The 11,954-nt window shown below is 41.2% G+C and overlaps 1 protein-coding gene across 1 annotated transcript; it reads left to right on the plus strand.

Annotated features, from left to right (window-relative positions):
- The first annotated feature begins 1,896 nt into the window (after positions 1-1,896).
- Positions 1,897-11,943, plus strand: gys1 (glycogen synthase 1 (muscle)). Its single transcript, XM_072368185.1, has 16 exons — positions 1,897-2,022; positions 3,913-4,031; positions 4,262-4,443; positions 5,644-5,835; positions 7,501-7,686; positions 7,776-7,920; positions 8,115-8,232; positions 8,412-8,532; positions 8,633-8,739; positions 8,872-8,931; positions 9,221-9,413; positions 9,615-9,741; positions 9,829-9,924; positions 10,028-10,191; positions 10,310-10,390; positions 10,508-11,943. The coding sequence occupies exons 2-16, from the start codon at positions 3,914-3,916 to the stop codon at positions 10,751-10,753; spliced, it is 2,136 nt and encodes a 711-aa protein (XP_072224286.1). The 5' UTR covers positions 1,897-2,022; position 3,913; the 3' UTR covers positions 10,754-11,943.
- Positions 11,944-11,954: the final 11 nt, after the last annotated feature.

Genomic DNA, 11,954 nt, shown 5'->3' on the forward strand with positions numbered 1-11,954 from the left:
AATAGATTATATGTCTTTGCGACAGGCTGCCAGTGACAAAGTGCCTAAAGACATAATTTTAAATTGGTTCTTTACTAAGGTGTTATCTGTAAATGAAACACAAGTGGTCAAGCCGAGCTATAATCGTAGCTTCGACTGTGTATGTAACCATGCTGACTGGTTCACCTCTTGAGTTATGTGCCTGATTTATGCTTAAATGATCTGGTCAGGGTTAAGTGGCTAGACAAACGAACAAACAACAACAGCAAAAGAATAATTTCTCTGATAATGGTCAGGTACAAGGACTGCACTGAAAATGAGGGGAAAGCTGTTTTTTCACAAATAAGAGAAAAAAATTGAAAGACCTCCATAAACGGGACCACAGCGTAGGACTTGATTCTAGAGCTGACACCATTTGGACCTGAAACCTCTAACATCTTGTTTTCCTGAGCTTGTTTCTCACCAGAAGAGTTGAGAGGCTGAGTGGTGGGGGAGGTGGGTGAGGCTTTTGGCAGGAGAAGCTGTTGGGGCCGACTGAGAGTCATTGTTTTGAAGGAGGGTGCTGAGATGGAGGTGGGGGTTGGGCAGCTGACTGGGGAAGCAGATGAGGGTGGTTGCAGCCGGAATGACTAGGTTAGTGGAGAGAGTGGAAAACTGATAAAACCAGTTGAAGAACCAGTTCAGATCTTTCACCCACTTATGGTGTCCTTCAGCCTGATAGTAGTTTGTAGCCCAATAAGGTTTTTCCCAACTCCACTGACACAATACTGCAACAGCTGATCCTCTAGCTTCCTTTTGTGGTTTCTTTTGTCTTCCCAGGTCTTTGTTCTATACTCAAAACTACAAGACATTTTTAATATGTGATTTACTATTTACATCACTTTTCAATTAGGAATAAACAAAAATTCTCGGTGAAGTCCCAATATGAAGGACTCAGTTTCTTTTTTTGCCTTGTATAATAGTTTAGAGTGAATATTGATTATGATCGTAACTCACATACAACAATATTTTCTGATTTTCACTTTTCTTCTAAGCTTCTAATTTTTACACTGCAAAACCATCTTTCTATAACTCTTTTATGTTATGTACAGCTGTAGATACAGTGCAGTTATTGATTTCTAGTCCCTATTTTTGTTCTTGTGTTGTACTTTCTATTTTTGTCCTCTGCACTGCTATTTTTCGTTTCCGTTGTTTGCTGTTGTGATGAAACTATTTCCTGCAGAGACTCAGTAAATAAAGTATCTATCTGACAACCTCCGCAGATAAAGAAAACCTATCTCAATTTTTTTTAAACTTGCTCAATGTGTTTGTTTTACTTATCTCTAAAAGTTTACGGGGGTCTCTGTACTCTTTCTTGGCACACACATGCTCACTGAAGTCAGAAATCACACACTATAGCACGGGGCAAGGCAGTGTGACTCTTTAGGTGAGCCTGAGTTATAAACAGATGATGACCAGTGGAATATATCTATATTGGTTACTACAGGACAAATAACAGAGACATGTCACTGGTCACGTTTATCTTAAATACACATGCCCTCTGACTCTTTTAGACCGAATAAATACATTTCTTGCTCTATTGCCCCAAGTAAGCAAAAAAAAAAAAAAAAAACAAAAAAAACAACACAGTCCCTGTGGTCACGCTTTCCTTATTTGTGTGGGCGAAATAATCATTCGCCAACCACTGCTAGTCCCTTTAATTTCTGCTAAGCCAATCGCGTTCCCTGCTGAGGAAGGCTCTGCCAGTTCCCATCACGCCGTGTGCAGAGGCGGAGACCAAATGGATACCGGGGCCAATAGGAGCAAAGCTCATTAATAATGTAACAGCGGGGACTCCTCATTCACCAACCCGGCCTTCCTCCTGCGTCGCAGCCAATGGGCGTCCCCTGCCTCCGAATTACGGATCAAACCAACGTGAATCGCTGACGTTTAACCAAAGCCGCCCCCTTCTCCTCACTCTTTATTGTTTTCCTACTTTTTGGACGGACTACGACAGCTGCCAATGTTTAGTTCATCTTCTTGAAGTTGGGACACAACCGAAGGGTGAGTAGACGTTTGCGCTGTGGCTTAGAAACCGACAATAGCTGCATACTTCCTCAGGGAAACCGCGGACAGACGCGGCCTTTCAGCAGCTGTGCAGTGGGTGCTTGATGTCACGTTCGCATCTCAGCTCATGAGGAGCCCAGACGTGCACACAACGCCGTACATGTTCCACCGAGGGGTCTGCAGAAGATTTCGATGTGCTTTGAGTGCATGTAGTCTTTAGACGAGTCTGATATGGGACTCGGTGGTCCGGAGCTGTCAGCTCTCAGAATTGTCGGCCTACAGAAGAGTTACAACATTGTTTATGAGAGGCACGGACCTGAGCAAGGTCAAGAGGATGAATTCTCTGGAAACTTAGTAATATTAGTCTGGGTAGGGTAATTCTTAGTAACCAGCTTTCAAGGAAATTCAAGCGGGTGCATATAGAAAGCCTAAAGGAAACTCTGTGACGTGCCAAAGTTCGGCCTCAACAGTGTGCTGTTTACTCTCAAAATATGCACAAGGATGGCGAGTTATTTATATATTTAATGGTATTTTATTTAATAGCCTTTAGAAACTTTAGAGATGTATTTCAATGCAAAAGAAGTTGTTTTATCATCACTTTGATCAGTTCTTCTGTATCATGATGGTGGTCTGGTCTATGTGGGCCTAAACTCAGTCTTTCACGTGTGTCACTAATGTCCAGCAGCTCAACACTTTGGAATCTAAGGTCACCTCGTTGTTTGAGTATACACAAACTTTAAGGCGAGCAAAAGGAGTCAATAACATCAGAGTTGTCAATAAGATTGTTTTACAAGTGGAAGACACGTTCCCTGCCACATTTTTGTGGTTTTCCATGCGTCGCCACCTAATATGATTACATTTCATGCATCATAGACCTGTGGCAAAATGACAACCCCTGGATCAAGTTCATACCTGATCTGTGTCCTTTTTTTTTTTTTTACAATCGCACATCCTTTCTCACACCACTCCCTCATTTGTTCACAGGGTTTCATCATTTCCACAAGCATGAAATCTAAGTTGTAATTTCACTCCTCTGTCTCTGTAGTGCTGAGATGGTCACAGGGAAATAACCACAGCTAGAGTGAAAAGGGAGATAAAAGTTAGTCCCCACAAAGACAATTTGTTGAATCATTGTTATTTTCTTTTCTTATCTTTTTTTTTTCATATCCAAAACCCTATATAGTAGGAAATATGCAAGATTTTCCTTCAAAAACAGTGGGCGAGTGTATCCAAACTTGTGACTGGTACTATATGTGTTTCTGGGAGGGGGATTGTGGAGGTTAGTTAGCAATCTTACCTAGTACACAGAGGAGATTTTGTTCATTCTCTGTTACCCTCCTACTGGATCCATACTACTCAACCTCTCAGTGTTTGTTTAACAGGGGGTCCCTGTGTCAGCAGCAAAAGATTAAGTTTACAAAGTTGCCAAAGAAATTCGAATACTTGAAACATATCATTCAAGAAGGTATGTCAAAGAATTTTATAGAATTGAGAAAGAGTAGTTTTACATCACAGCCACTTAACGTAATACATGGAGCTGTTGGTTAGGAGGAAGTTGCTCACTTCTTCATCATTTGCAAGTTATACTGGAGGTTATTCTGGTATTCGTAATAAGATTAACTTACACTGACAGAATAAGAAGTTTGTCTGTCACGTCGGGTCAGGCAAGGAGCTTAAAATCAGACTGACTTGAATTTTTATGGCATGGAAAAAAAAAAAAAAGAAAGATAAATATGTCTTGATGTAGAAGACTTGTTGCTATGTATGAATTGCTCACTCATCGAAATACCACTTGGCAAATACGCTCAGCACATGACAGTCATGTTTTGTTGATACATAGTTGTAAGGTGCTCCCTTCTCAGCAGAGTGTGTTCTATTTTTATTCAGCATGCCGCTGACTCGCAGTCTGTCCGTCACATCCCTCTCGGGACTGGAGGAATGGGACGAGGAGTTTGATCTGGAAGATGCTGTTTATTTTGAAATTGCTTGGGAAGTCGCTAACAAAGGCAAGTGCATAGTGTGTGCAGATTTGCTAGAAAGCTTTTAAAAAAATAAGTTAAAAAAAAAGTGAGAAAAAAACCCTTTAATTATATATATATATGTGTGTGATTCAACTTTTTATTTTACACAGCTTACTCCTGAAGAAAAATCTAGTATTGGTTGAATGACACAGTACCTATGTCTTGACTTTGTGTGTGTGTGTGTGTGTGTGTGTGTATTTACTGCATGTGTGAAGTTGGAGGCATCTACACCGTCATCCAGACCAAAGCCCGTCTGACCGCAGAGGAATGGGGGGAGAACTATTTCCTGGTGGGTCCCTACGTGGAGAGCAACGTGCGCACTCAAGTTGAGCTGATTGAACCCACCAACCCAGTGCTGAAGAGAACCATTGACAAAATGAACTCCAGTGGTTGTAAGGTACGGCCGCGAATGTTAAACATGTTGCACCCAAGAACTGTTAACTATTGCTGCTCATCCTTGCAGTGAGTATAAATTGAGATCTTTGAGTACATACTTTGGAAGTGCTCCGTGAAACTTAATCAGGTGGTTCTTCTTTTATCTGAGCCTCTCCCTCTCTACTCAGCCTTTCCCTATCACAACTCAAAATCCAGTGACATTTCCCCACAAGGGTTAGAGGCTCTAACTGTGTCTCCCTGTCAAGCTCTCTCACACAGACACACTCCAGAAATAGATGACTGAGCATGATACTTCTAAGGTTTTGTGCTGTGTCACTCATGGATTGCAGTGGTATTATATGTCAAAGGTAGGAGTGGTAGTGGCACTATTTTAGGGGAATAGTGCGTCCATTTTAACAAAGCATATATCTCATTTACTGAGAATCCTGCATCCCAGCCTGTAACTGTACAAAAACTAGTTGGATTGTATTTCAAATGTTCTTAGTTACTGAGGTGCTATATTTGTCTGTTAAACTAGTCAGTTTGGTCGTGGTTATAGTTGAGATGACAGTCAACGGACCTTTATTGTGGTTTTGTGGTTTTGTGTCAACGGCACAAATTCTATCAAGGTTAACGTGTGATTATGTGATTGAACTTTGTTATTATGAAGGGGATGAATGCTATTAAATTCATACACTGCGATTAGAGACCGAAGGACAAACCAAATCCCGTTTATGCAACTATAAATGGTAAATGGTAAATAGACTTGTACTTGTATAGCGCTTTTCTAGTCTAACTGACCACTCAAAGCGCTTCACTACATGCCACGTTCACCCCACTCACACACACTCATACAGCACGTCTTAACTACTTAACTACGTGCTTTTTCTAATCATTCATACACATTCATACCCCAGTGTGGGTATGGCAATGTGGGGTTCAGTGTCTTGCCCAAGGACTCTTCGACATGTAGCCTGGGGAAGCCAGAGTCAAACCACCGACCTTCCGATTGGTGGGCGACTGCTCTTCCTCCTGAGCTACAGCCGCCTATAAAAACTATAACGTTTTTTTCTTTTTTTAAAGTAGTAGTTGCTCTTAAACCTGCAGCCTCCCTAATTTATCCCAGTGCTTAGAAATGAAGTAATAATGTTAAAGGATAAAAAAAGTAGTTGGTGATGTTTTTTTGGTTTTTTTGCTTCTCACAACCTCCATTTTTCCACAGGTCTACTTTGGCCGATGGCTTATTGAGGGCAGTCCCTATGTTGTTCTGATTGATGTGGGATTCACCGCCTGGTCTCTGGACCGCTGGAAGCGTGAGCTGTGGGAGCTTTGTGACATTGGCGTGCCGTGGTTTGACCGCGAGGCCAACGATGCCGTGCTGTTTGGCTTTCTGACAGCCTGGCTCCTGGGAGAGGTCAGCAGCATTGTTTGTGTGTGCGACTAACAGTTTGACCACTCTTGGTCAACACGCTTAAGCGCACATATGACTCCTTATACACCAAGCCAACACTTAGATAAAATTTTTAAAAAGTATTGTGTTAGTCCAAGCAAAACAAGACTTTATAAAATGCGTGTATGTAAACAGGTTTGATTGAAATCGTACAAGCTCGAACTTAGCGTAAATGAATATGAACACAGCCAAATTCCCAGTAAAACTGCTCACATTCACACATTGTTCTGTTTCTTTTGTCAGACAGCTAAAAGTCTGAAATTGGAATTAAAAAACCAGCCTTTTAAGAATACGCGTCAACACGTGACCACTTAGAAGCACTTCCAGTTTGTCTTTAATAAAATCCTGATTTTTATAGCATCATCTGACAAAGTTACTCTACACGTATGTGAAAGACGCGTTCAGTGATCTCTTACAGAGAAAGTTCGAAGCAGCGGAATAGCTTGAATGTTTTCTCATGCCGTCCACAGCGCTGATGCATCTTCAGTTACTTTGCATTATTCTGATCCCATGCATGTATACGGGGACATGGACAGGGGTCCGATTAAATGGCCAAGCTGAGCTCTAACCACAGCTCAGTTAAACTAAGAATCAACCTGAGTGGTGATGGAAGGTTAACTGCTAACTGAACTTGTCACACAGAATCTCTTCTCATTTTACATCTTCACTTCTCCAAAGCAAGCGATAGAGATGAAGGACCAACTGATAATCATGACTCAAGAGAGACCAGCTCTTTATTACATTACTAGAACAAACACAGAGCTCACACCCATATGTTCACTTTTTTTTCTTCTTTTTTTTTTTCAAACTACACTGTCTTCTTGTTTTCCTTATATTATAACTTGCATACTACTATCCCATTAATCAGTAGTGAGCTATGTCTTCCTGTGCAGGCGTAGATTACACGTCCTGACTGGTAATTGGTAAGTGAACACATTGCTTTGTGTTCCAGTACTATTTAATTTTCCCATAACCTGGCAACATGTGGAACCTTGCACAAAGTCTCTCCTCACTGGTTCTTTACAGTGGTTTGGTTTATAAGAGCCTTAAGATGAACTGGTGGGCATAAATTTAAAAGATGAAACTTTGTCTGAAACTGAAAATTGTCTTTGCGACAGGCTGCTTTCCAAAGGGTTTAAAGGCACAATTTAAAAGCTGTTCCTTGCTAAGTTGTCTGTTATGTGTAGCACAGCACTGGTTTAGGTGAGTCGTGTCTTCTTTTTTTGATGCTTAAATGATTCACTTGTCACTATCAAGAACCTTAACAAACAAAACAACACATTCCTCTGAAAATGGTTGAGTACAAGGACTGGACTGAAAATGAGTGGAAAAGCAGCCAATGCCAACCTTCAGAAAGCCTGAAAAACTAGTTCTTCTATCAACTGCTTACAAGACAGATTACAAGAAAGTATGGCTCCATAAAAGCAAAATAGGCTTAAGACTCGGTACTGCACAGAAATGGAAAAACAGAAATGGTTTAAGTGAAGGAAGATGATCTTAAGCAATGAAAAGAGAAAATGAATGAATAAAAAAAGAGAAAATTCTTGAGACAAACCTTATGTATGTATTGTCTGGTTTAATGTTTAATCAATATAACTGATATTAAAGCTGTGTTCTTTCATATCGTAGTACGCAGCCCAGAGTGAGGAGCCTCCACACATCGTGGCCCACTTTCACGAGTGGTTGGCTGGCCTGGGCCTGGTGCTGTGCAGACAGAGACAGCTGTCGGTCGCAACTATCTTTACCACCCATGCTACACTTCTGGGTCGCTACCTATGTGCTGGAAGTGTGGATTTCTACAACAACCTTGCACAGGTATGGGTTTGTTTGTTTATGAGACCATACCTACATTTTGTTACATATCAAAGGAGTCAAACGGAGTCTGTCCCGTTTGTCTTGCGCAGTTCAACGTGGATAAAGAAGCTGGTGATCGGCAAATTTACCATCGCTACTGTATAGAGCGGGCGGCCGCACACTGTGCCCATGTCTTCACCACAGTGTCGCAAATCACAGCTATTGAAGCAGAGTATCTGCTTAAGAGGAAACCAGGTTTGTGAACACGAGCCGATGTATAACACGGTTTGTAGAAGATTCCTCGAAGATGAAATCTGTTATTGTCACTAAAAGGAGATTATGTTTCACTGAACATGTATTTCTGATTGCTGCTCTTTTTTTTTTTTTTTTTTTTGGGTTCGGAAAAGCTAACTTGTCAGCTAACCACAATTTTCTCCCACCTCATACAGACATTGTCACTCCAAACGGGCTCAACGTAAAGAAGTTCTCAGCCATGCACGAATTTCAAAACCTCCATGCTCAGAGCAAGAATAGGATTCAGGAGTTTGTCAGGGGACACTTTTATGGGTCAGAGCTCACAACACAACACTGCAACAGCACAGTTGTAAAAGAATGAGCCCAATCAAATTCTGAAGCACATACTGTAAAATACTGTAACTTTTGATGCTGTTAAAGTTAAAATAAGATAACAACTGAGTACGTACATTGAATGTATGGTGCTGATCGCAGCTTGTTTTGACATTCAGGCATCTTGACTTCAACCTGGACAAGTGTTTGTTCCTTTTTATCGCTGGGAGGTACGAGTTCTCCAACAAAGGAGCCGACATCTTCTTGGAGGCTTTAGCCAGACTTAACTATCTACTGAGAGTAAGTGTGTGAAGTTCTCACACCAGGCGTACAGATGTGTTCAAAGGAGTTGAGTCCAAGTTACAGGAGCTGACCGATATATTTGGTCTGCCTGTCACAGGTCAACCACAGTGACGTGACTGTTATAGCTTTCTTCATCATGCCAGCTCGAACAAACAACTTCAATGTGGAGACTTTGAAGGGCCAAGCTGTCAGGAAGCAGCTCTGGTAGGGGTGGTTTTTTTCATGTGTCGTGAATCTAGTTGCTTCTAGTGCAAGCATTGAACTTTGACTGTTCACAATTAGTCAGATAACCAAAATGCTAAATGTACATGTTTTCTTCTTTGTTGTGCTGGACAGGGATACTGCTCAGACCGTGAAGGAGCGCTTTGGAAAGAAACTTTATGAGTCACTTCTCGTGTAAGTCGATCACCCTCGGCATACCTCAGGATTCTTGTAATATGTGGAATGAGATGTCTGATAATACATTGTTTTTTAAATCCCACAATAAGTTTTCCATTAGAACTGGATCTACATATTCAAATTCTGTTCAATATGGGCCCTTTTTTATTTGCAGTGTCAAAACAAGCTATTATGACTAGGAAATTCAATTGCATGATTCATAAAGACAGCTCCAGTAGATCAAACTCCCCACAGAGCACATCATCAGCCCTGTTTTTTTTTTTTCTCTCTCTCTCTCACTAATTAGTGGGCAGCTGCCCGACGTGTCTAAGATGCTGGACAAAGAGGATTTCACTATAATGAAGCGCGCCATCTTTGCGACTCAGAGACAGAGCCAGGCTCCAATCTGCACCCATAACATGCTGGAGGACAGCAGCGACCCCATCCTCAACTGTGTCCGCCGCATCGGCCTTTTCAACAGCTCCACTGACCGAGTCAAGGTTGGTCAGGACTAGGTCGAAAAATGCTTTTAATGAACTATTTTTTTTTTTCTCGTTTAAGGTCTTTATAAGACATTAGGCTTCATCAATTATTTTTGTCCATTGTTTAACTTGGTGTTATTGTCATGGATCCCTTTTCTGCTCTCATGTTTAAAGCCTAAGTATCTGTCTGTAATCCTAAATAACTTCTCTGTCCTTCAGATTATCTTCCATCCAGAGTTCCTTTCGTCCACCTCTCCTCTGCTGCCCATGGATTATGAGGAGTTTGTAAGGGGTTGCCATCTTGGTGTCTTCCCTTCATACTATGAACCTTGGGGTTATACACCAGGTATAGCTCACAAATGCTGATTTTATGTGTATTAATGGTCTATAATGTCAAAATGTAATCACACCTTACTCTGTCTGTCAACATCAGCGGAGTGCACAGTCATGGGAATTCCATCAATCTCAACTAACCTGTCAGGCTTTGGCTGTTTCATGGAGGAACACATAGCGGATCCTTCAGCATATGGTGCGTGCGTTTTATGAATGAGCTACTCCTCCAGTCGCTTTTTTGAAAAGATGATGCGAAATAAGTGTTGCAGTATTTGACATCATGTCCTTTCCATTCGCAGGCATTTACATCCTCGACAGGCGATACCGTGGGATTGACGAGTCGTGCAACCAGCTCACCTCCTTTCTGTTCCAGTTCTGCAAGCAGAGCCGGCGCCAGCGGATCATCCAGAGGAATAGAACTGAGCGCCTCAGTGATCTCCTGGACTGGAGATACCTTGGCAGGGTGAGAAAATGAATCCCACAGATTGTCTTTTATCTTCTTCTTTTTCTTTTTTTTTTTTTTTTTTTTTCATGCAGTAACTTCAAAATGACTTTTTCTTTTTCCTTCTCTTCTGCTTTAGTATTATATAGCTGCCCGTCATATGGCCCTGGCTAAAGCCTTCCCTGACACCTACTTATATGAACCACATGAGCCCACCTCGGTGAGATAACTTGCATCTTATGGTTGCAGATTTTTGTAAACAGATTTGTTGATATGCTAATCGCAGCTAGAACTTTTTAGCTTCTAACTGAGTTCCTGCTTTTATTCCCATCCTCAGGCTGCAGGTTTCCGTTACCCCCGACCCGCCTCTGTTCCTCCATCTCCGGCCCTGTCCCGTCATTCCTCCCCGCACCACAGCGAGGCTGAAGACAATGAAGAAGATGAGCGCTACGACGAAGATCTGGAGGCAGAAAAGGACCGAGTGAACATCCGCCAACCCTACACCATGCCATTCAAAAACAAAACCGCTGCTGTCGTGGGAGCCAATGGGAACAGCGATGACGCTGAGAGTGAGAAAAACTGAGGCAGACTCCCGTGCATACTGTACATGCTGAGCCTCGCTAGTGAAACCTTATATGTTGCAATCATTAGTCATCCATGTACTAAAACTTAAAACACAAGCGCAGCTGTGTGAATGCCTGTGATGAATTTAGTATAAGCTTGTCGTGAAAGATTTGCATCACTGTCTGTGTCTTCCCAACATGTACCTCAGAATTTCTACAAATATCTGCCAGTTTGATGTTTTGGTATTGTCTCAGTTACACCAGCAGTGCAACCAGCGGTATCCTTTAAAGAGTAAATGCAGCAACAAGAAATGTTTAATGACAACTCAACGAGGAGAGGTAAAAAAAAAAAATTCATTATTGCTGGATTTAGTAGTGTACTAACACTGGAAAATATAGGTCTAAAGTGTTAATGGAATAACAAAGGTTTATTGAGTCTTTGCAGGTTGGTTTTATACTTGATTCAAAGGTGACTCAGAGCAGGGAAAATATCACATAAACCTCCTTTTTCTTTCTTTTTTTCTTTTTCTTTTTTACCAGCTTGTCGTCAGCAATATTTTTCCTGAGAAATACCCAAGGAAATGCATTCTACACTAATTTAACTTGGTGTGAAGATGACGCAGCACTTCAAACTCAGCTGTTCACCTTGTAGCTTTCTTTCAAATGCCTTGTTTACCACAAAACCTCCCAGAATGGAAATAAGATGTAGCTCACACACATGCAACAATAACAAGTAGCATCAGTAAAGAATGTGGAAAAAGCTTTACTTTCTGAGAATAGGTGTGTGCTTTTCTTTTTGTTTCTTTGCCTTATTGTATCAGTTTTTCAATGATGATCACTGATGAACAACTCTATACACCTTTAATCTGTCAAAGTTTGTGCTCGTGCCGAGATGGTTAATCATCATTTTCTCATGTTTCTGAACATATTTATTTGCAAAATAAAAACAGGTGAGAGAGGAGGGTAAAATAGGACTGTACTCGGAGACGGCTGATTTATTTTCAGGTGGAAAATTAGAAAGGAAGGGCTCCAAAGTGAGCTATCGTACATTCTGATTATTTGTATGTGTACTGGAAGAATGAGAATGGCTTTTACCAGATGTACACTCTCACTATCACTCCACTGTAAGAGTTATATCATTTGTTACAATCTTGCACCAGATGAACTTATAATAAAGTATAAAATGTATACCTGTAGGTATTTTACAAATGATATCTGGCT

The sequence above is a fragment of the Leuresthes tenuis genome, unplaced genomic scaffold (assembly GCF_036924035.1).
Source record: "Leuresthes tenuis unplaced genomic scaffold, fLeuTen1.0.hap1 SCAF_17, whole genome shotgun sequence".
NCBI lineage: Eukaryota > Metazoa > Chordata > Actinopteri > Atheriniformes > Atherinopsidae > Leuresthes > Leuresthes tenuis.